Here is a 23,811-nt window from a genome sequence, read left to right on the forward strand (position 1 = left end):
TCAATTTATTAATAATAATAATAATAATTTTATAAATTTATTTAAAATAATAAAAATCATTTAAACATATATAAAGATTTGTTAAAGGAGCAGCGTTTTCTTTTTCCTTTTCTTTTAAATTTCGTTTACTTGATAATTTAATTTTGAAATTTGTTTTATTAATTTTTTCTTTAATATTAATATTATTATTAATTAATAATATTAATATATGTATAAGTGTTTTATTATCGTGTTTTTATTTCTTGTTTTCTATTCTCTCTGTATGTGTTAATTTAAATTATTTAATTAAGTGAATTTCATTTACTTAATTTACTTATAACTCTAATTAGCGCTCCATTCTCTTCTTTAAGGCGTAGATTTTCCGCTTTGTAAGCATCCAGTTGCTAAATTAAAAGAAATAGAAAAGAAAAATAATTAAATTAATATAATTAATTAATTTATTATAAATATTAATTCAAACTCAATACATTCCAAAACAAAATATTTAAAATTATTATTTATTTAATTAAAGCGCAGTTTTCTTTTCAGCAAAGTGTTTTGCAAGAAAATTGAATATTGAACAAATATAGACGTTGATTATGTATATATGATAAAGTTCTTAAACCGATTACTGACATTTTGTTAAAAAAATATGAATTGGTACCGAATTAGCATTCAATTAACCCATTCATAATCGAATGAACTTTTACTCATACTGGTCAATAGTCTACAAAATAGGCCATAACATACTCTAATATAGTCCATAAACAACTATATAGTTTAGTCCCTAGACTAATCTTAAGTCTAGTCAAGAGACTAGTTTATAAACTTCCATAGTCTAATAAATAGTTAGTTTAAATGCTTGTCAATAGACTAGTTAATAGACTGGTCAATAGGTTGATCAATATGTTGGTCAATAGTCGAGTCAATAGAGAAGTCCATAGTCTTGTCAATAGATTAATCAATAGTCTAGTCAATAAACTATTCCTTAGTCGAGTCAATAGACTAGTCAAAAGACTAGGTCCTGGACTGGTCAAAAGTCTAGTCCCTAGACTCGTCAAAAGACCAGTCAAAATATTAGTCCATAGACTAGCATATTTTATAGATTAGCGCATAGTCCACAGTCTAGTCAATAGAATAGTCCATAGTCTAGTCAATAGACTAGTCCATAGTCTAGTCGATAGACTAGTCTCTAAACTAGTCAGTAGACTGGTCCATAGACTTTTCAATAGACTTATTAACTGACTAGTTTAATGATTTGACTATGGCCTAATTAGTCCATAATCTACTTCATAGTTTATTCTATAGAATAGTCCATAGTCTTATCAACAGATTAGACCATAGTCTAGTCAATAGACTAGTCAAAAGACTAGTTCCTGGACTGGTCAAAAGACTAGTCCCTAGACTCATCAAAAGACCAGGCATAGACCAGTTTATAGTCTATTTTATAGTCCAAAGACTAGTCGATAGTCTTATCAATAGATTAGTCCATAGTCTAGTCAATAGACTAGTTCATAGTGTAGTCCATAGTCTAGTCAATAGACTAATCCATAGTCTAGTCAATAGACTAGTACATAGTCTAGTCAATAGACTAGTCCATAGTCTAGTCAATAGACTAGTCCATAGTCTAGTCAATAGACTAGTCCATAGTCTAGTCAATAGACTAGTCCATAGTCTAGTCAATAGGCTAGTCCATAGTCTAGTCTAATCCATAGTCTAGTCAATAGAATAGTTCATAGTCTAGTCAATAGACTAATCCATAGTCTACTTAATAGACTAGTTCATAGTCTAGTCAATAGACTAGTCCATAGTCTAGTCAATAGACTAGTCCATAGTCTAGTCAATAGACTAGTCCATAGTCTAGTCAATAGAATAGTCCATAGTCTAGTCCATAGTCTAGTCAATAGAATAGTCCATTGATTAGTCCATAGACCAGTCAGTAGACTAGTCCATAGACCAGTTAGTAGACTAGTCAATAGAATAGTGCATAAACTAGTTAATAGACTTGGGCATATACTAGTATAGCCTAGTTTATTGATTAAACTATGACCTATGGTTTAGCCAATAGACTAGTCCATAGAATAGTCAATGGTCTAGTCAATAGACTAGTCCATTGATTAGTCCATAGACCAGTCAATACACTAGTCCATAGACTAGTCAATAGACCAGTCAATAGACTAGTCAATAGAATAGTGCATGGGTTTGTTCATAAACTAGTCTGTAGCATAGTTTATTGATTAGATTATAGACTAATATATTGAAGATCAATGGACTAGTTTAGACTAGTCAATATAGGTAAAAACTTTTTGTCGTTCCCTAGAAAAATACAGATATCTTAAGTGACAAGTATCCAGTCATATCATGTGTATTTTATTATCTGATCAAAATGTCAGCCAACTCCGTTTAGAACTTACATATTCCGATTCCATAGAATCTTCTCACATACATACATATAATAAAATTCATATAATAATTATGTATTCACAAGTATTGTAATATATTTTAATAAATTTATTAAAACATCGATATTAAAAACAAACTGAAATTAAATCAATCATTGTTTATCATTATTTTCATCGTGTCACATCACATTTAAAGAAAAATATTGTATATACACATCAATTGAAGTAATTAAATTCATGTTATGTCATGCTAAAATTTCATGCAAAAATAATAAATTAGAAAATTAAATGTAAACGAAAAATAGTTAAATAATAAATTTTGAAAATTGTAAATTTTAGTTTTATTATACTCTCTGAACAGTTAATTGATTTATGAAAAGACAAAATGTTTAATTTAAATGCATTATGATTTGCAATGATTTGCAAATGTACGATATGCGCGTGGGGGTGGGTGGGTATGTTTATAATATTTAAATGATTAAAATTGATTTAATGGGTGAATATTAATTAATTAAGAGCAAATGTTACAAATTAATGTAAATATGATTTGAAATAAATTTCAAAAATTACAATTTGAAAGGACCTATCGCTTTGTTAGACTAAGTTGGTATAATTTGTTTAACCTTAAATAAACACATACAGGTCGCAGCTCCAACAATTACTTGTTATGAAGAGGAAGTATCCGCTCCTTCATTGACATCAAAAAGTATCTGGCGATATTCAATAATAAAAGCTTACTTTCAAGGATATCGGTAAACTGATCAGTACCAGACTAGAATCTAAAAACTACAAAAAATTATTCAACTCACTGTGATCTAAATAACTTAGACATGTTATCGCTATTGATGGAATTCTACCCGGAAAATTGGGTAAAAATGGGTATATACCCGGTTATTTAAAGCTTTTCCCATCTCTAATCTCCAATATTCAATAATTCACATTATATTTGAAAGTTTTCATCGAATAGCAAAACCAACCCTATAGGAAGTAAAATTTTTCATGAAATATGTCCATAGTCTAGTAAATAGACTAGTCCGTAAGTTTTCCTCTGTTTAGTATTTTTGGCCGTAGAATTTGGAAACCTTTCACAGATGTTACGTATAGGATCGAGTGGATGAACAGGACAAGTCATAATGCTCTATATTAGAACGTCCACGAACATTACGACACACCATCGATATGTAGTCTATGAGTATGGTAACACAAAAACCATGAGTTCAAAACACATGCGTCCTGCCAAATAAGGACATTTTTTTACAAATCTGTGAACCCTAGTTAAGATAACCTTCCTCACTGTCAATTGCTTAAAACCTAATCAAATATTCTCATACTTAAGGTCATAGAATATTATCCACATAAAATTTTATTTTTCGAGTTAGGGGTAAAAACGTTGCGCTAAAGTTTGTCCTAGAGTTGGGTAATTGTTTAATGAACACGGACCAGGGATTGTTAGCTCAGCAACACCGAAATAATATGTTATTAGTATTATTAATTTATGCTAATTGATCCATAGACTAGTCAATATATTAGTCCATAGGCTAACTAAAAATCTTGTCTATGATCTAGACTATGAACAATTCCATAGACTATAGTTCAAGTCTACAGACAGACACATAGACAGAAACATTTAGTCTATTAGCTAGACGCTTGCCTATAAACTTATTAATTAACTAATCCACTTAGTCTGCTTCGTTTACTATTCTATAGACTAGTCAATAGACTAGAAGTATTTCAAATAGACTAGCAGCCACGCCCTTGTATGTGGGCGTGTATTAAATATCGCATATCTCAGGAACGGCAACACCTAGAGTCCTCAAATTTTATATAAACTTTCACATTCATATGAATTTTTGTAGACAAAATAGGCGGCCTAGGTACAGTGGGCGTGTAACCTACCATATAAGGAACATTTTAAATTAGAATACATGAAAAAATATAACACCTAGAGTTCTGAATTTTGTGAATATTTGTTTGGGATCATTACGAAAGTTGACAAGGTCCTCAAGGCTTGTATAAAACTTAGTTGAGACACTTTTCAGTTGAGACACTTTTCATTGTGTTACAAGTATATTTAACATAATAATGAATTCAAACGACTTTTTCGGGAGGTTCATTAGTATGGGAGCTAGGTGAAATAATGGACCGATTTTAAAAATTTTCAAAAGGCTTCGTCTTTAGGTCAAAAAACCGCATGTACCAAGCTTTACATGGACACCCTGCCAGGCAGACGGACATGGCTTAATCGACTCCGAAAATGATTTTAAGTCGAATATACCCCTTCCCACTAAAGTGGTTTAGGGTATAAAAATGGGCGTATTTGCAATAGGGGGTGTGGCACCTAACAACTGAATTAAATACAAAAAAAAACGTATATCATAGAAACTTGTAGCTAGAATATCCATATTTTGCATGAACAACTTTGGCATCCATGAATAATTGTCGCAGTTGCAAATAGGGGCGTGGCCCTTCCATGTGAATTAAATACTAAAATTGTTATATCTGAGAAATTACTAGAGCCAGAATTCCAAAATTTTGCACAAATGACTTTGACATCTATAAGTACACTTGGATAAAAATCGTTTACAAGGCACCTACCATCGTAATTAAATACCAAAACTATTACATGTAGAATCTTGATCCAATACATTTTCATTATAAACTAAACTTACTTTCTAATTGTAAGTGCATTGTGTTTAAAAATTTTGAAAATTATAACATTTAGACCAATTTTAATAATACAGGCCGACAAATTTTTAATCCAGAAACCAATGTTTACTTTTCTAAAGGATTGAGCGTTTACTCAAATTTCAGGACACGATATCTCAAATTCTAGATGCAATGGAGAAAATCAGATTCGGTTTCAGCGCCGCTCAATCCTTTACAAACGTCTAACTTGGGTTTCGACTTTTTTCATATCTTGTCGGCCTGTGCAATTTAACATTTTCAATTTACATAAAAAGAGATTTCGAAAAGTTAGGAGTAATAAACTCATTCCAAAAACTCAAGAAAACAAATGAAATTTATTAAAGAGAAAAAAAGTAAAAGTAATATCATTGTATATCCAGTAAAAGTAGACAAAAAAAATCAAATAAGAAAAACAACAAACCATCAAAAAAATAAATAATTAACATTTATTTAAATAATATTTTGTAATTTATATTTATATAAATTTATAGTTTTCTTAATATTAAAGAATAAAAATTAAAAACAAAAAATCAGGATTTAAATTTATGATTTCTTTTTTTAATACTAACACAACAAATAGGGGCGTTTAAAGCCAAGTTAAGAGGAGGAGAAGAAGGAGAAAATTAAATAAAATCAAGAAAACAAAAAGTAAAAGGAAATTCCAATTATATTATTATAACAGAGACAGAAGACAACAACACAATTCTTTAAGTTAATTATTTATAAATAGAATTTTGTACAAAAAAACGTAGAAACAAGAATCATTCATACTCATCGTCATCATCTTCACACAATACGATCATCGAACGTTTTTTCTATGTATCAGGCCAGGGATGTAGTACGCAGGCGTGTCGAGTTTTTTTTTCATGTTCCTTTATTTTATAAAATGAATTTCATTTCTCTCTCCGGGTTAAAAGTTAAAAGCGTAGATGTTTTTGTTTTACGATGTACTAGGGACACCCATTTATTAGTTGCCATTAAGAGAATGAAGACCCGTTTTTAGAGTGTTTCTTTTGGTTTGATTTTCTCAAGTTTTTCGTTGAATAAAAATATTGTGTTGCTTTTGGTTTTAAAAATGTTTGATGGTGGGAAGGGATGGCTTATAGTTTGATATATTTGTTTTTGATTAAATATGTTTATGATTTATGAGCAAAAAAGTATAAATTTACTAAGTTTTTTCTTTTTTTTTTCATTAAATATTTAAGGTTATGTTTTATTATATTTATAGATTTTGGCAAAATTTTGTTATCTTTTATTTGTTTTAAATTTTTTATTTGATATTTTATTTTTTATTTACACAGTGCTGTGTTGTTTTATTTAAATTTAGCAAAATTTTGTTTTGAAATTCAATATTTAGTATTTCGAAACTAAATAAAGATTTCAAATTAAAAAATACCAAAAAAATTTAATTTGCAAAAGTTTCGAAAAAAGTTTTTTTTTTGGAAACATTTTCTTCAATAATGTTTTGAAATTAATTTTGAAAATTTATTATCGCATTGAATTCCTTCTCCAATGTTTCGATATTATTTTCGAACTTTAAAATTGAATATATATTTTTTTTATATTTTGAAAATAATTTTCAGGAAAAAGTTTTATATTTTGAATACTGGGTATTGTTATCAAATTAGATTAAGTTTTCAAATCATTTATAGATTCTAAAATTTAGTCGACACTTATTATATAGAATGCTTCTGGAACCAATACTTTTATAAAGGATTTTTGTTCGAATACTGGCTCTTTCGGAGCACACTCATTCCATAAAACTGTTCTGTAACTAGTTATTTCATCAATTATTTTTGTTTGAAATTGTCATCATCAAAACTGGTTATATGGCAGCCTTATAGAGTCGTCATTCATTCTATATAACGGTTATGGAACTAGTTCTTTTTGATCGAAATTGTCAACTACAGAACTGGAAGTGTTATAGAACGGTTAAGGTTTCAGTTCTTTTATCAATGATTTTCGTATGAAATTATCAAGGTTGGAAGCACTTTTGGCAAACATTTGTACAATTTTGATTCATTAATTACACAGACGAACAAATTTTGAACCCAAAGGACAGAATCCGTTGAATCCAAATCTGACTTTAGAGATATCGAGATATATTAGTCTTAGTTTTAATGGTCCTATTGGAATCAAACAAAAAGCTTAACCCCTTTTATATCCTGTTCCTTTTTTGAGATATGACAAAGCGTCATATCCGGGATGTTTTGCTTTAGAAGTGAATGTGTTCTATCGGTTTCAATGTGCGAGAGATGATGATCTCATCATAATACAGTCTGGTCTATAGTATAGTCTATAGTCTAGTCTAGTCTATAGTCTAGTCTATAGTCTAGTCTATAGTCTAGTCTATAGTCTAGTCTATAGTCTAGTCTATAATCTAGTCTATAGTCTAGTCTATAGTCTAGTCTATAGTCTAGTCTATAGTCTAGTCTATAATCTAGTCTATAGTCTAGTCTATAGTCTAGTCTATAGTCTAGTCTATAGTCTAGTCTATAGTCTAGTCTATAGTCTAGTCTTTAGTCTAGTCTATAGTCTACTCTATAGTCTAGTCTATAGTCTAGCCTATAGTCTAGTCTATAGTCTAGTCTATAGTCTAGTCTATAGTCTAGTCTATAGTCTAGTCTATAGTCTAGTCTATAGTCTAGTCTATAGTCTAGTCTATAGTTTAGTCTATAGTCTAGTCTATAGTCTAGTCTATAGTCTAGTCTATAGTCTAGTCTATATCCTAGTCTATAGTCTAGTCTATAGTCTAGTCTATAGTCTAGTTTATAGTCTAGTCTATAGTCTAGTCTATAGTCTATTCTATAGTCTATTCTATAGTCTAGTCTATAGTCTAGTCTATAGCCTAGTCCTTAGTCAAGTCTATAGTCTAGTCTATAGTCTAGTCTATAGTCTAATCTATAGTCTAGTCTATAGTCTAGTCTTATAGTCTAGTCTATAGTCTAGTCTATAGTCTAGTCTATAGTCTAGTCTATAGTCTAGTCTATAGTCTAGTCTTTAGTCTAGTCTATAGTCTACTCTATAGTCTAGTCTATAGTCTAGTCTATAGTCTAGTCTTTAGTCTAGTCTATAGTTTAGTCTATAGTCTAGTCTATAGTCTAGTCTATAGTCTAGTCTATAGTATAGTCTAGTAGTCTAGTCTAGTAGTCTAGTCCTATAGTCTAGTCTATAGTCTAGTTCTATAGTCTAGTCTATCGTCTTCAGTCTATAGTCTAGTCTATAGTCTAGGTCTATATGTCTAGGTCTATAGTCTAGTCTATAGTCAGTCTATAGTCTAGTCTAGTCAGTCTAGTCTATAGTCCTAGGCTCTAGTCTCTAGTCTCTAGTCTATAGTCTAGTTCTATAGTTATCTATAGTCTAGTCTATAGCTCTAGTCTATAGTCTAGTCTATAGTCTAGTCTATAGTCTAGTCTATAGTCTAGTCTATAGTCTAGTCTATAGTCTAGTCTATAGTCTAGTCTATAGTCTAGTCTATAGTCTAGTCTATAGTCTAGTCTATAGTCTAGTCTATAGTCTAGTCTATAGTCTAGTCTATAGTCTAGTCTATAGTCTAGTCTATAGTCTAGTCTATAGTCTCGTCTGTAGTCTAGTCTATAGTCTAGTCTATAGTCTAGTCTATAGTCTAGTCTATAGTCTAGTCTATAGTCTAGTCTATAGTCTAGTCTATAGTTTAGTAGTCTAGTCTATAGTCTAGTCTATAGTCTAGTCTATAGTCTAGTCTATAGTCTAGTCTATAGTCTACTCTATAGTTTAGTCTATAGTTTAGTCTATAGTCTAGTCTATAGTCTAGTCTATAGTCTAGTTTATAGTCTAGTCTATAGTCTAGTCTATAGTCTAGTCTATAGTCTAGTCTATAGTCTAGTCTATAGTCTAGTCTATAGTCTAGTCTATAGTCTAGTCTATAGTCTAGTCTATAGTCTAGTCTATAGTCTAGTCTATAGCCTAGTCTTTAGTCAAGTCTATAGTCTAGTTTATAGTCTAGTCTATAGTTTAGTCTATAGTCTATTCTATAGTCTAGTCTATAGTCTAGTTTATAGTCTAGTCTTTAGTCTAGTCTATAGTCTATTCTATAGTCTAGTCTATAGTCTAGTCTATAGTCTAGTCTTTAGTCAAGTCTATAGTCTAGTCTATAGTCTAGTCTATAGCCTAGTCTTTAGTCTAGTCTATAGTCTAGTCTATAGTATAGTCTATAGCCTAGTCTTTAGTCTAGTCTATAGTCTACTCTATAGTCTAGTCTATTGTCTAGTCTATAGTCAAGTCTATAGTCTAGTCTATAGTATAGCCTATAGTATAGTCTATAGTCTAGTCTATAGTCTAGTCTATAGTATAGTCTATAGTCTAGTCTATAGTCTAGTCTATAGTCCAGTCTATAGTCTAGTCTATAGTCCAGTCTATAGTATAGTCTATAATCTAGTCCATAGTCTAGTCTATAGTCTAGTCTATAGACTAGTCTATAGTCTAATTTATAATCTAGTCTATAGTCTGGTCTATAGATTGGTCTATAGTCTAGTCTTTGGTCTGGTCTATGGTATAGACTATGGTCTAGGCTATGGTCTAGTCCATAGTCTAGTTTATAGTCTAATCTATAGTCCAGTCTATAGTCTAGTGAATAGTCTAGTCTATAGTCTAGTCAATAGTCTAGTCTATAGTCTAGTCTAAAGTCTAGTCTATAGTTTAGGTTAGTAAATTACAAACGACGTCCTTGTGCAAAAACCAAAATCTGACAGTTTCTAGCGGTTTTTGTGTAAGACATGTTTCACTCCAACCGCCTTATAGTTCAATACAAACGCGCTGTGACATTATATATATCTACATCAAATAAGTATAACAGATCAGGTTCCAAGAAATCTCGTTAACGACATATTACTTTCACAACAATGTTCCATGAATGAACTCTTTATTTACAAACACTGATGTTGATTTCAATAAAAGTATATCAATGACAAATACGAAATTTTTGGAAAAAAACTATAAAAACAACAGAATTTCTTAAAAACTTTAAACAAAATTAAGGCTTTTAGAAATTACTATTAAACAAACAACACTGTGTAAATTTTGATTTAAAAGCAAAACAAACGAATTTTCTATTTAACAAATTTTACAAAAAAAAAAACTAATTTAACTTTCACTAACAAATTTAAATTAGCAATTTTCTTAAATTTCAAAATAGCCCTTAATATAAATTACCAATTTGTAAACAACAAATTACACCTAGAGAAAAAATATGCTAAATAACATAAATACTTTTCACTTATCACTTAAAATTTTCAAAAACAAAAGAAAGAAAAGAAATTCCAAATAATAAAAAAACAAAGTTATAGTTTTAAAAAGGAAAAATATAAATATATTTTGATTTTGACTAAAAATAATTTTAACTACTTTCGGGAGTGAAAAGGTCCAAGTAAAAAGTGTTTATAAGTATTATTGTAGGTATTTTTAAATTTTGTTTTTTTTTTAATTTAAAGTTTTTTTTTTTGTATATTTCCTATAACTATTATGTTATATAGAGTAGTATATATAGTTTTTTTGATTTTGTATTTTTTTCATTCAATATTTCATTTATTGTTTTGATTTCGACAATTGACTCTGGGCTGACGAGGTCAACTTAGAGACAACACGCGTAAGAGCACGATTTTCAGCACGTAAACGTTCATTCTCATTCTTTAGCTTCTGCAGTAGCTATAATTACAGGAAAAGAGAGAGTTGGTAGAAACGTAGAGAGAAAAAAAAAAAATATAAATAAATGAAGAGCATGTTATGGATGTTTTAAACACAAACAAATTTCTTTAGATTCATGGTAAAAAAAATGTAAACAAAACGAAAATATTAATTCATTTTGGTTATTAATTGGTTAAAATTGAAATGAAAAAGAAAAAAAAATGGAAAACGAATTTGTTGATTTGAAGGTTTTTTGTTTAAAATTAATGAGGAATTAAAATTAAATTATTAAAAGAATATGGGATGTAAGAACTTAAAAGCAAAGTACTCAAAATTTAGGCATACTTTTGGATGTTTCCAAAGGGGAAATTAATAAAAAACAAATTCCCATTTAACACCATAAAGTATGCTATAAAAACACAAGAGTTATGAGAAAAAAATTAAACGTGCTGGTAAGAAAGAAAAAGAAATTAAATTTTTAACAAAATGTGCCTTAACATTTTTTTTACATTATTTTATAAAAATAAATAGTTTAAAACAGGTATGGAAAGTTTAGTACTATTGTACTTTTTCAGTACTTTTTGATAACTGCAAAATACTGCATTAATTCAACGATTACGTACTTGTTCTCTGTTATAAAAGTTTGCTAAATAGGCCAGTTTATTGGTTACTCTATTGTCTAGTCAAAACATTTTATATGAGTCCCTAGAGTGGGCTATGGTTTAGTCAATATGTCTAGTTCAAAGACTAAGTCATAAACTAGTCATTAGGCTAATCCATAGATCAGAAAGTAGACTTTTCAATAGTCTACTTCATACAAATGATTCTAGACTTGAAAATAGACTAGTCCACAGATTAATTATTAAACTGGTCCATAAGTTAGTCAATATACTATATCATTATAAGACTGGTAAATAGAATAGTCTATAGACCATTTGACAGAATATAGTATCAGTACATAATCTATAGATCAGTCTATAAAATAGTCCATTGAACAGCTTTGTCAATATCCTAATCCAAAGTCTAGTCAATAAACCAGTCCAAAGACTAGATAATAAATGATAATAGACCAGCCAATAGATTGGATAATTGACCAATCAAAAGTCAATAGATTCGTTCAAAGTATTAATGAGTCCGTAGAGTAGTCTATATTTTAGTCAATATGTCTAGTCCAAATACGAAGTCATAGACTAGTTAATAGGCTCATTTATAGACTAGAAAATAGACTGGTTAATAGTCTACTTCATACATTAGATTCTAGACTTGTCAATAGACTGTTCCACAGTTTAGTTATTAGACTGACCCATAGGTTAGTCAATAGACTATTTCATAAGTAGAATAGTTAATAGACCAGTCAACAGACTGCCTAATGATTTAGTCCAAAGACTAAGTCAGAGTCAATAAGCTCATTTATAGACCAGAAAATAGTCTGGTCAATAGTCTACTTCATACATTAGATTCTAGACTAGTCTACAGACTAGTTATTAAACTGAGCCATAGGTTGGTCAATATGTAGACTATTTCATAAATAGAATAGTCAATAGACCACTTGACAGACTGTCAAATGAACAATAGATATGTCTATTAAATAGTCAATTGATTATAGCCGCTTTGTCAATAATCCTAGTCCTTAGTCTAGTCAATAAACTAGTCCGTAGACTATATAATAAGTGGGTCATTGATTATTTTATAGACTAGTTAATAGACTAAATCATATATTTGTTGATAAACTAGTCAATAGACTGTTTAATAGATCAATCAATAGATTAGATAAGAGATTGGCCAATTAGTTTATAGATAGATCCATAAGTATGTCAATAGGCTCGTCTACAGACTAGTCAATAGACTACAGTCTAGCCAAAAACAAGAAATGAATAGACTGATCTACTTCATACATTAGATTCTAGACTCGTTAATAGACTGTTTAGTTATTAGACCGACCCATAGGTTACGCAATAGACTAGTAAATAGAATAGCCAATAGACTAGTTGAAAGACTGTCTAATAAAGTCCAAAGACTAAGTCAATAGTCTCATTTATTGAACAGAAAATAGTCTGGTCAATAGTCTACTTCATACATTAGATTCTAGACTTGTCAATAAACCTATTATTAGACTGATCCATAGGTAAGTCAAAATATAGACCATTTTATAAATAGAATAGTCAATAGACCAGTTGACAGACTGTCAAATGATCTATAGAAAGTATATTGAATAGTCAATTTATTAAATCAGCTTTATCAATAGCCCAGTCCTTAGTCTAGACAATAATCTAGACAATAAATGGCTCATTGATTAGTTTATAGACTAGTTAATAGAGTAAATCATATATTAGTTGATAAACTAGTCAATAGACTGGTTAATAGACCAATCAATAGGTTAGATAACAGACTGGCCAATAGTCTAGTCTGATCCCTAAGTTAGTTAATAGGCTCGTCTACAGACTAGTCAATAGACTATAGTCTAGCCAAAAACAAGAAATGATCGGAACAAAAAGCCTAAAAGTCATCCAGTACTTTTAATTCTGAAAAAGTACACTTTCGAAAAAAACTTTGTACCATTTAAAAATTTAAATGTTTCCATGCCTGGTTTAAAAAGTAAACAAATGTATGTGGTAAGTTGGCTTTAAGGAGATCTATGAATAAAGATTATTTTGTTTAAAACAAAAGTTACAATATGACTGATGAAATGACATGAAAATAATGAATATGACATGACATTGATATGAAAAGAGAGATGGAATAAACTAAAAACAAATGAAACAACAATTAGATGTATATAAATATATATATTTTTTGATTTATGACATGACATGAAACGATGAAAAATGTTTAATGAAGATGACGTATAAATCAGAAATAATAAAATTTAAAAAAAAAATCACACACACACATGAAGAGGCAAAGGGTGTAGAATGTTTCGTGAGGATAAGGTTTAATAAAGAAATTCTCGGTAAAAATTCCATTTCCAAGCAAAAACTAAACAAAACATATTTTTGCATATGACTGTTCCAGAAGCACATTGCAAAAAGTAAATTTCTTACACCGAGAATTACTCTTTTTCAACCGACACTCATTGACTTTTTTTATATTTGTGTAATTGTGTTAATTAGGTGTATTATGCAAAATAAATAATAGTGTTTATAAATTGTTTTAAAACAAACACAAAAAAAAATTTTAAAAATTTTGTTCTTTTTTTTTCATTTGTCCATGTGAATAAAAACAATATAAAATTCGTCAAAGCTTTTAACATTTTGAAATGATTTGCTTTAAAAAACAATGTGCTTACAAGTTTATTTTTAATACAATACAAAAAAGCAAAGTAATTAGAACAACAAATTAAAGAAAATAATAATAATAATGCACAAAACCTAATTTATTGTCGCAGTTTTGTAAGAACATACTAGTGGCATGTTGCATATAATGTTACAACTACTATGTACGAAAAAAAAATCAGTTCAGTTGAAATATTATCGTAAACTTCTCACAAGTTATAGAAGTGAGTTGTAGATTCATTGTGAGAAGAGTTATAAGCTCATTGGTTTCCGAAAGCCATACAGACGGACAATCGAGTAGCTCCTCGATTCTACGTCAGAGAGAATTTTTCGAAAATTTTCTATAAAAAGAGAATATTTTAAAAAATTATACTAAAATAAATACATTTTTGGAAAATTTTCAAATATTTTTTTTTAAAGAATATTTCGTAGAAACGACTAATTTTATTAAAAAAAAACAATTTTCATAAAAAGATAATTTAAAAAATAAGCTTTCTATAAAAATAAATTTGTAGATAATTTTCAATTAAAAGATGTTTTTTTAAAAAAAAAATGTTTTTTTATAGAAAGGATATTTTTCAAAAAAACAAAAAAAAAATATATATATATATATAGAAAACTTTTCAAAAACGTATATTTTTATAGAAATCTTTTTTAAAAATTTCCCTTTCAAAAATATGTTCAAAAATTCCACTTTTTATAGAAAAATTTTCAAACATTTCACTTTTCATAGACAATTTTTCAAAAATTTCTCTTTTAATAGAAAACGTTTTTCAAAATGTCTCTTTTTATAGAAAATTTTTCCAAAATTCGTCTTTTTATAGAAAACTTTTTTAAAAATTTCACTTTCTATATTATATATTATATTTTTTAAAAATTTCTCTTTCTATAGAATATTTTTCAAAAATTTCTCTTTTTATAGATAATTTTTGGAAAATTTCTCCTTTTATAGAAAATTTTTCGAAAATTTCTCCATTTATAAAAATTTTTTCAAAAATGTTTTTTTTTATAGAAAATTTTTCAAAAATGTTTTTTTTATAGAAAATTTTTCAAAAATTTCACTTTTTTATAGAAAAATTTCCAAAAATTTCCAAAAATTTCACTTTTTATAGAAAATTTTTCAAAAATTTCACTTTTTTATAGAAAATTTTTCAAAAATTTCACTTTTTTATTGAAAATTTTTCAAAAATTTCACTTTTTTATTGAAAATTTTTCAAAAATTTCACTTTTTTTATTGAAAATTTTTCAAAAATTTCACTTTTTTATTGAAAATTTTTCAAAAATTTCACTTTTTTATTGAAAATTTTTCAAAAATTTCACTTTTTTATTGAAAATTTTTCAAAAATTTCACTTTTTTATTGAAAATCTTTCAAAAATTTCACTTTTTTATAGAAAATTTTCCAAAAATTTCTCTTTTTATAGACAAATTTTCAAACATTTCTCTTTTTTATAGAAAATTTTTCAGAAATTTCTCTTTTTATAGAAAATTTTTCAAAAATTTCTCTTTTTAGAGAAAATTTCTAAAAATTGTCCCTTTTTAGAGCAAAATTTCTAAAAAAAAATCTCTTTTAATAGAAAACTTTTTTAAAAATTTCTCTTGTAGAGAAACTTTTTTAAAAATTTCTCTTTTTATAGAAAATTTTTCAAAAATTTCACTTTTTTATAGATTTATCAAAAATTTCTCTTTTTAGAGAAAATTTCTAAAAAATGTCCCATTTTAGAGAAAATTTCTAAAAAAAAAGTCTCTTTTTATAAAAACTTTTTTAAAAATTTCTCTCTCTATAGAAAATTTTTGTTTTAAGAGAACATTTCTAAAAATGTCTCTTTTTAGAGAAAATTTCTAAAAAAAAGTTCTCTTTTTATACAAAACTTTTTTAAAAATTTCTCTTTTTAGAGAAAACTTTTTTAAAAATGTCTCCTTTTATAGAAAAATTTTCAAAAATTTCTCTTTCTATAGACAAATTTTCAAACATTTCTCTTTTTTATAGAAAATTTTCCATAAATGTCTCTTTTTATAGAAAATTTCTCTTACTAGAGAAAATTTCTAAAAAATGTCCCATTTTAGAGAAAATTTCTAAAAAAAATTTCTCTTTTTATAGAAATTTTTTCAAAAATTTGTCTTTTTATAGAAAACTTTTCAAAAATTTTTCTTTTTATAGAAAACTTTTTAAAAATATTTCTTTTTAGAGAAACTTTTTTAAAAATTTCTCCTTTTATAGAAAAGTTTTCAAAAATATCTCTTTTTATAGAAAATTTTACATAAATTTCACTTTTTATAGAAAATTTTTAAAAATTTTCTATTTTTATAGAAAATTGTTTAAAATTTTCTATTTTATTTGAGAATATATTGAAACCCAGCTGTAACTTTGTTTTCCTTTATATAATGTCCATTATTTTTAAACACCTCGTTAAATTATTATTGTAATTAATAAACAACAAAATATTGAACATATAAAGGAAAGAAAAATTTACGTCAGCAAGTAATGTTTTTAAATTAATAAACAGAAATTGTTCGCTAAATTTCATAATAATGGTATTTTCTTTTAATTTTGACAACAAAAAAAGAAATTTGAAAAAAATAAACAAATTATTAAAAAAAAATAATAATAATAATAAACAAGCAAAAGAAAAGCCATATAGTATTAAGTATATTTGTGTTTAAATATTAATGGTGTAAGTAAAATAAGCAAATAATCTAAACAAAAATTATTTAAAAAAAATAAAACTTGGTGTAGATTTAAAACAACAACAAAAAAAAAATAAACAAAAAGGGCAGTTTCTTTGTAAATCTGGCATTTGTTATTTTAAATTAAAAAAAAAAAACTTAAAATTCAGCATAATTTTATTTGTTAAGAGAGTGAAAAAAAAATAAGGAAAATTTACAAAATTTTTGTTTAAGGGTATTTACCTTAAGCTCTTCTTCCAATTCGGAAAGTTTTCGTTCCATAGCTCTCCTTTCGCGCTTTTCAATCTCTGACAGAGAATTTTTAGTGGTCTGCAAAAATTATTAATTTGCAAAAAAAATTTTTGGTTGGTTTTTTTTTTGGTAATTTTGTTCAACAATTGTTTTCAAATTAACGGTGCAAAAAAAAGTTATAAGTGTTTTATTTGAAAAATTTTAAAAGGGCGGGGCGGTGTTGGTTATTTTATTAAGTGGTAGGGTTAGAAAAAATATAGGCAGTAGGGTGGTGATGTTGTTTGCTACCGATAAACCTGGTTACAGGGAAATTTTTGTTAAATTAACAATAACCCTTTATTATAACTATATAAAATATAAAGAGGTTTGGGGCGGGGGTTTTAGAAAGAGAATTGAAGTGTTTTTTTTAACAGGGAGAGAAAGAAAAGCGCTGTTGTATTTTTTTCGGTATAATCCAAAATAATTGTTTCTTTTTATATTTATACAGTTTTTTTTTTGGAGAGTTTTAGTGAGAGTTGTTTGTTGATACTTTATACAATAGTATTTAATAAAAAAAACGTTCCTAAATTGTTTTATTTATACATATATAAGGTGTAATTCAAAATCCCTTTTTCTAACAGCAAACTATTAAGTTTGCTCTTTCTTTTAAAACCATAGTGTAGTGGTATACTTTAGCTACATACTGTAACCTTAAGTAACCTTTAGAACTTTAGGTTAACATATATGGCTAGAAAATTTAAAATATTTATAAAATCTACTTACAGCATTAGCAAATCTTTCGAGGGTGGCTCTAGTTTGTATAACTTCATCATCTTTTTTCTTTAATTGTTGTTTAAGTTTATCATTTTCCAATCTAAAACGAGAGTTATTGAAAAAAATATATTAAAACTGTTTCTTATTTTTAGAAATCTTTTAAAATTTCAAAGAGCTTAGCAAGTCCTTAGAGTTTTTCTAGCTCTTTTTGCTGCTCGACTTACTTTACAGCTTCCCATAGAGCCTTATAATCAATATTATCACCACTGTTTTCCGATTTATCACGTGTTTTCTTATCGTCTGTGGCCGAGGTGGATGTCGATACCGAAACAGTGCTAGCTGTGCTGCCAACTCGGGAACGGCTGGGACGTGTTTCGCTACCGCTCTAAAAAAGTTAGAATTTTTTTGGGGGAAATATAGAAATTAGTATTTTAAATGTTAGAATTTATCAGTTTTGATTGAATGCAAATTTCTTTCTGTTTTTGTTTTAAGATTAGAACCTTTCGTCATTGGTTTTGTCGGTATTACGTCATTGGTTTTTCCGATTACTAAAACCATAACTTTTATACAATGAAAATTACATTAGAATTACTAAAAACTTGCTAAGGAGAGAGCATTAGCAAAGTGAAAACTGAAGCGGCGAAATCAGAGGACTTTGACGACTTACAGGAGTTCTTAAAGAGATCCCTCAATACGATGACGCTGGATGGTTTCAGGATAACGGAAAACTTATGACTTACGCAGACGAACGCTCATCGTTGTTGGTCATGTTTGCAGTTGTATTACTGGACGAGGTATAGGCGGGTTCGAAGCTTGTAGTGGTGTCTCCTGAGGAGAAACCATGCTGGCGAAGGTCAATTGCCAAAACATCGTCTGAGCCCTTCACTTACAAAGAGATCTTAAAGATCCTCTAGCACAGTAACCCTCAGCTTCCAACTTTCAAGACGATTCGAATGCGCTGAGTGTTTCAAAAACAGATGGACCTTCAAAACATGTGATCATTGTCTCAAAGTAGATGAAGGGGAAGGTCTAGTATGGTTTGGGTGGAAGAAGATGCATCCAATTGATGACTGGAAAGTGGTGAGAGTTTCTGAGACTGATGAACCTTCAAGACATGGGATCGTTCGAAGGGAAAGTTTAGTATGGTTTTGGTACGATATTCCCTGGTGGAAGAAGATGCTTTCAACTCACGATTGGAAAGTAGTGAGAGTTTCAGAGACTGATGGACCTTCAAGACATGTGATCGTTTTCCTTAATAAGGAATATTTAGAGCAACTTAGAGAGGCGAAGAGAATGATCTACTATGGTTTGGGTACGATTTTGTTCAGCGATTACAGCAGCGACTCTAAAGGACTGCAGATCTTTTTCAAGACATGGGATCGTTCGAAGGGAAAGTTTAGTATGGTTTTGGTACGATATTCCCTTTAGGAAGAAGATGCTTTCAACTCACGATTGGAAAGTGGTGAGAGTTTCAGAGACTGGTGGACCTTCAAGACATGTGAACGTTTTCCTTAATAAGGAATATTTGGAGCCACTAAGAGAGGCGAAGAGAATGATATACTATGGTTTGGGTACGATCTTGTTCAGCGACTACAGCAGCGACTCTAAAGTCGATTCCCCTCCGAAGGTGGAAGAAGTTAAAGTACGGAAAGTAACTTGAGATAAAATGAGTAAACTATAATGAGTTTCTGCGACTATCTCAGGAGGTTGTTAACGTCAAAAATGTTGCTAAAGATGGTGAGATTGACACAATTCAATCTCCACCACTCTTAAGCAGATTATTTCGGATTTTCAGATTATTTCGGATCTTTATTGAAAGTTTCACCTTATTTTGGATGAATTCAAATACAGATTTTAATCGATCATAAGAATCGGACTAAAGTTCACTTTTTTTTAAGGATTTAACTAGACGAAAAACGGTTTTTAAACTTGAGTGATATATATTTCGGAAACCTGCACAATTTTAATTTTACTACATTTTCGACCGATAAACCACGACGAAAGGATTCACTTTAACCTTAAAAAAATTCCAATAGAAGCCATTTTAATTAACTCCGCAAACGTACTTCATAACCTTCACTTTTCTCCGACGAAGCACTAAGTGAACGCTGAGCTGCCGTACGAGAACGTGAGCGTGTTCGTGATTTACGCTCCTGTTCTCTCAACGAACTGCTACGTGATACAATGGCGGCCATAGCAGCAGCATTTGCTGAACTAGCACCATTACTGCTAGACGTTGAGGGATAGGCATTTAAACTGCTATTCGAGTTAGATAATGATTTAGTTTTATTTAGAGATCTGGAAGAGGCATTCGCCGAGGCTGAAGATTTGTTCAAATAAGAATTTGAACCCTTTGAAGCGGTCGAAGAAGGACCCATATTGAAACTAAGCGAGGCCGTGGTTATACCTTTATCATATGACGATGTATAGGGACTGATGTAACGATCACTGCTATAGGGATTGGAGTTGTAACGTGAGGGGGCATCATAACCGTTCGAGGCTAAAGTAGAGGAGGAAAAGGTATTGTTGGATGATGTTTGATATTTGCTATTGCTTTCATAACCGGAGGTGTTTGAGGTGGCGCTAGTAGTAGAATGAATGCCCGAAGCTTTAGAAGCATAAAAAGTTGATGATGAAGATGTAGATAATGGTGATGAAGATTTCGACGATGAATTGGCTAAGGATGAGGAAGCATGTGGTGAACGCGTATAGGATTTAAAGGATTTTAAAGGACTGGTATTATAATTATTGCTGGAGTTTTTATAGGAACTTGAATAATTGTTGCTGCTGTGGTTGTTGTTGTTGGTAGGGGGCGTTAAGGAAATGGTTATCGAATGATGATGAATTTGTTGTTGATTAGATGAAGTTTGATATTTATTGGTAGTAGTAGTAGAAGTAGTAGCAGCAGCAGAGGCAGCATTACTAGTAGTAGTAGTATTATTACTCTCCTTAGAGCAAGCAGCCATATATTCATGATGACGATAATTCGATGATGTTGATGATAAGGATGAAGCTGATTTATTACCATTACTATAATAACTATTGCCCGAGCTATTGCGTGACGAAGATCCAGCACCATAAAGATTATCTCTTGACGAATAAACACTATTATAAGGACTCTGATAGTATGAGGACGAAGAACCCGTATTATTTGGATAATAGCCAGTACTTAAGGGTCTTGAACTGCTCGTGCCATAACCATTTGTTGAACCCGTATTGTAGGAAGTGCCATTGTAATTATAAGCCCCGGAACTTTGGGCACGCGAACTCGATAGAGAACGTCTACGTGAAGCCAAAGGCTGGGTGGGACGTGAGCGTGAACGAAAAGACATTGTACAACGCTCTTGCGTATATATTTATATGTATGTAGATCTTTTTTTTAACAGATTCTAATTAATTAGAAAGAGAAATATTGTAGTTTATTTAGTTGTTTTTGTTTTGAATTAATTTTATTAACAAAAAACAACGCATTTTATACGAACTAAATAAAATTTATAAATTTTTATTTTAATTGCTTGAGATAATAAGGAAAACATTTATAAATTAATAAGAAAACTAAAATAATTTCATTTATTTGCCACCTCATTATTTACAGCAATTAAGCGCAATACATTTTAACAATATGTGACGAACATAAAAAGGATATTGAGAATATATTCAAAATTGTGTTTAATGAAAATATGAAATATTTAAAAAGTAATTCTCTCGGAAAAATTTTGGAATTTTTTCTATAAAAACCTTCTTCTAGAGCGATTGCAAACAGAACCACTTCCAATTCTGGAATATCATTATGGAACTATAGAACTCGTTCTTGAAAATCGTCAGAAGAAGACAGCAATGAGACCGTACGGGGACTAAAGAAGAACGAGGTCAGGATGCAAAACAAATAGAAAGGAGAGGAAAGAATGGTAGGAGGCACTGGAACGGCGGATTGTGAGGAACTAGACGGAGAGGAACGAAGTTAAGAACAAAGAACGAACGGAAACGAACGAACGAAAGAATGGGGAAGAACGAAACGAACGTAACGACTAACGACGAACGATAGACAACGTGAACGAACGAACGAAAGAACGAACACGAACAACGAACGAACGAATAACAGAACGAACGAACGAACGAACGAACGAACGAACGAAGAAGAACAACGAAACAACGAAAACGAACGACCTAACGAACGATACGACCGCAACGAACGAACGAAAGAACGAACTAACGACCGAACGAACTACACTAACGAACGAACTAACTAACGAACGTAACTAACGAACACGAACGAACGAACGAACGTAGACTATACGAACGAACGAACGACACTAACTAACTAATAACTAACGAACAACTAACTAATTAAACTAACTAACCTAACTAACTAACGAACTAACTAACTAAACATAAATAACGTAACTGAACTAACGTAACGTAACTAAGCAACTAACCTAATAACTAACTAATAACTAACTAACTAACTACTAACTAACTAACTAACTAACTAACTAACTAAACTAACTAACTAACTAACTAACTAACTAACAACTAACTAACTAACTGACGAACGAACTAACTAAAAATTCCAAAGAACTGGTACTGTTAAAAGTTAAAAGTTTTGATGAAATAATAATTATTAAAGAACTAGTTTCATATAAGAAGTGCCCACTGTGTAACACTTTTGTACTTAGAATATAAAAATTCAGTTGTAGAACTAGTTTTGGAACCAATACAATTCATTCTGGAACGTTTAATTAAATTTATATCTCTGCTAAATCTTTTTAAGTAAAATTAATGAGTTATTTTCTAAACTAGGAAAACATATTTTTGAATGTACTTATTTATCTCGCCGCCACTGTTTTAATAATGAATATTAAAGAAAATCAAAACACAAAAAAGTTCAAAAAATCTATTATTTAACACAAAAAAACAAAGAAAGCTAAAAATTAAAACGCCACGTTTTAAAATAATTATTTGGATAATAAATATTAACATCAGACGTAAATTTTCAAGTAAACATAATTTTTTTTTAACAAAAAATGTTTTGGTGAATTTCAAAGGTACAAGCGTTCTCAGACAATTAATTTAAAAACAAAAAATCATTTAAAACAGTTTAAATGATCAATACAAAAAAATTAACCAAAATTAAGTAGATCACCGAAAAAAACACAAGAAAAACTGACGTCAAATTCTGAAAAAACAGCTGCAACAGGGATCAGAGAGTAATATGCTCTGAAATTGAGCAAATTTTCCATATTTAAAAAAATAATAATAATAATAATTGTTTGGTTGTTTTAAAACCAAAACATGTTCGTTCACGTTTATAATTGTCTTAAATGAATTATCATATTTTCTTTAAAAAGTAGAAAAAAGTGAATGAGTTTTTTTTTTTTTTTTTTTGAAAATTTTATTTTAAATTTTTCTCGTGTTTGCTGAGTCACCCACGCATTTTGTAAGATAAAAATCTGAAGAAACGTAGAAAAATAACGAAATGAACAGCATCTTCTTTTTGTTTTGCTGCACATCTTTGAAAATAAACCATAAATTGAGGAAATCGCGCGTCAGTGAAATTTATTATTATGTTTTTTAAATGCATTATTTTTTTTTTTTTTTTGGTATAAATATTTGGGGTTTATGTTGTCGGTTTTTATAGGGAAAAGGTCATAAAGGGTGATTGTTAACGTTAATTAATTGTTTACTTTTCAAATGTGTGTGTGTGCGTTTGGGGGACATTTTGGATTTAGGTTTTTAATGAATTTATAATTAAATTATAAATTCTTAGTTCCAGAACACATGTTTAAAGCCTATAGTCATTGTATTTTGATGTTAAGATTACGGATTTTGGTTCGAAATTATAACCTTCGAAGCTGTTTCTGTCAAGGTTTTGGGGGGCCAACACTCTTTCTATGGAATGGTCCTATTATGCATATGAATATTTAAAAGATTTTTTTATTCCAAATAAAAGGGTTTCAAAATAAGTGTTGATTCTAATTTTTTTATGAATTAGAAGTGCTAAATAACTTTTTTATCGGATCTATATAGTAGACAAGTTTACGATCGAATAGACTGCAAAATTATTAATCTAGTATATTGACTCACCTATGAAATAGTCTATTAACTAATCTGTGGACTAGTTATTTGCAAGTCTATTGACTAA

The 23,811-nt window shown here is 29.3% G+C and overlaps 1 protein-coding gene across 4 annotated transcripts in view; it reads right to left on the bottom strand.

Annotated features, from left to right (window-relative positions):
• Window positions 1-63: 63 nt before the first annotated feature.
• Window positions 64-23,811, bottom strand: part of LOC119613008 (putative GPI-anchored protein pfl2) — a 29,105-nt gene continuing 5,357 nt past the window's right edge. Inside the window, exons 2-7 of one of the 4 annotated variants that reach the window (XM_037968935.1) lie at window positions 20,695-21,058; window positions 19,736-20,169; window positions 17,894-18,054; window positions 17,679-17,769; window positions 16,908-16,994; window positions 10,499-10,748 (exon numbers count right to left, since the gene is read on the bottom strand). In XM_037968935.1, the coding sequence (XP_037824863.1) occupies window positions 10,629-10,748; window positions 16,908-16,994; window positions 17,679-17,769; window positions 17,894-18,054; window positions 19,736-20,169; window positions 20,695-21,001 (1,200 nt within the window). In that variant the 5' untranslated portion in view covers window positions 21,002-21,058 and the 3' untranslated portion in view covers window positions 10,499-10,628. Of the gene's footprint in view, window positions 384-10,498; window positions 10,749-16,907; window positions 16,995-17,678; window positions 17,770-17,893; window positions 18,055-19,735; window positions 21,059-23,811 lie in introns of those variants that run through there. The other 3 variants (XM_037968934.1, XM_037968936.1, XM_037968933.1) reach the window with 3 other exon arrangements.

This window comes from Lucilia sericata, unplaced genomic scaffold (assembly GCF_015586225.1).
Source record: "Lucilia sericata isolate MDLA Ls3-8-SP2 unplaced genomic scaffold, ASM1558622v1 Contig001916F_arrow, whole genome shotgun sequence".
Lineage (NCBI taxonomy): Eukaryota > Metazoa > Arthropoda > Insecta > Diptera > Calliphoridae > Lucilia > Lucilia sericata.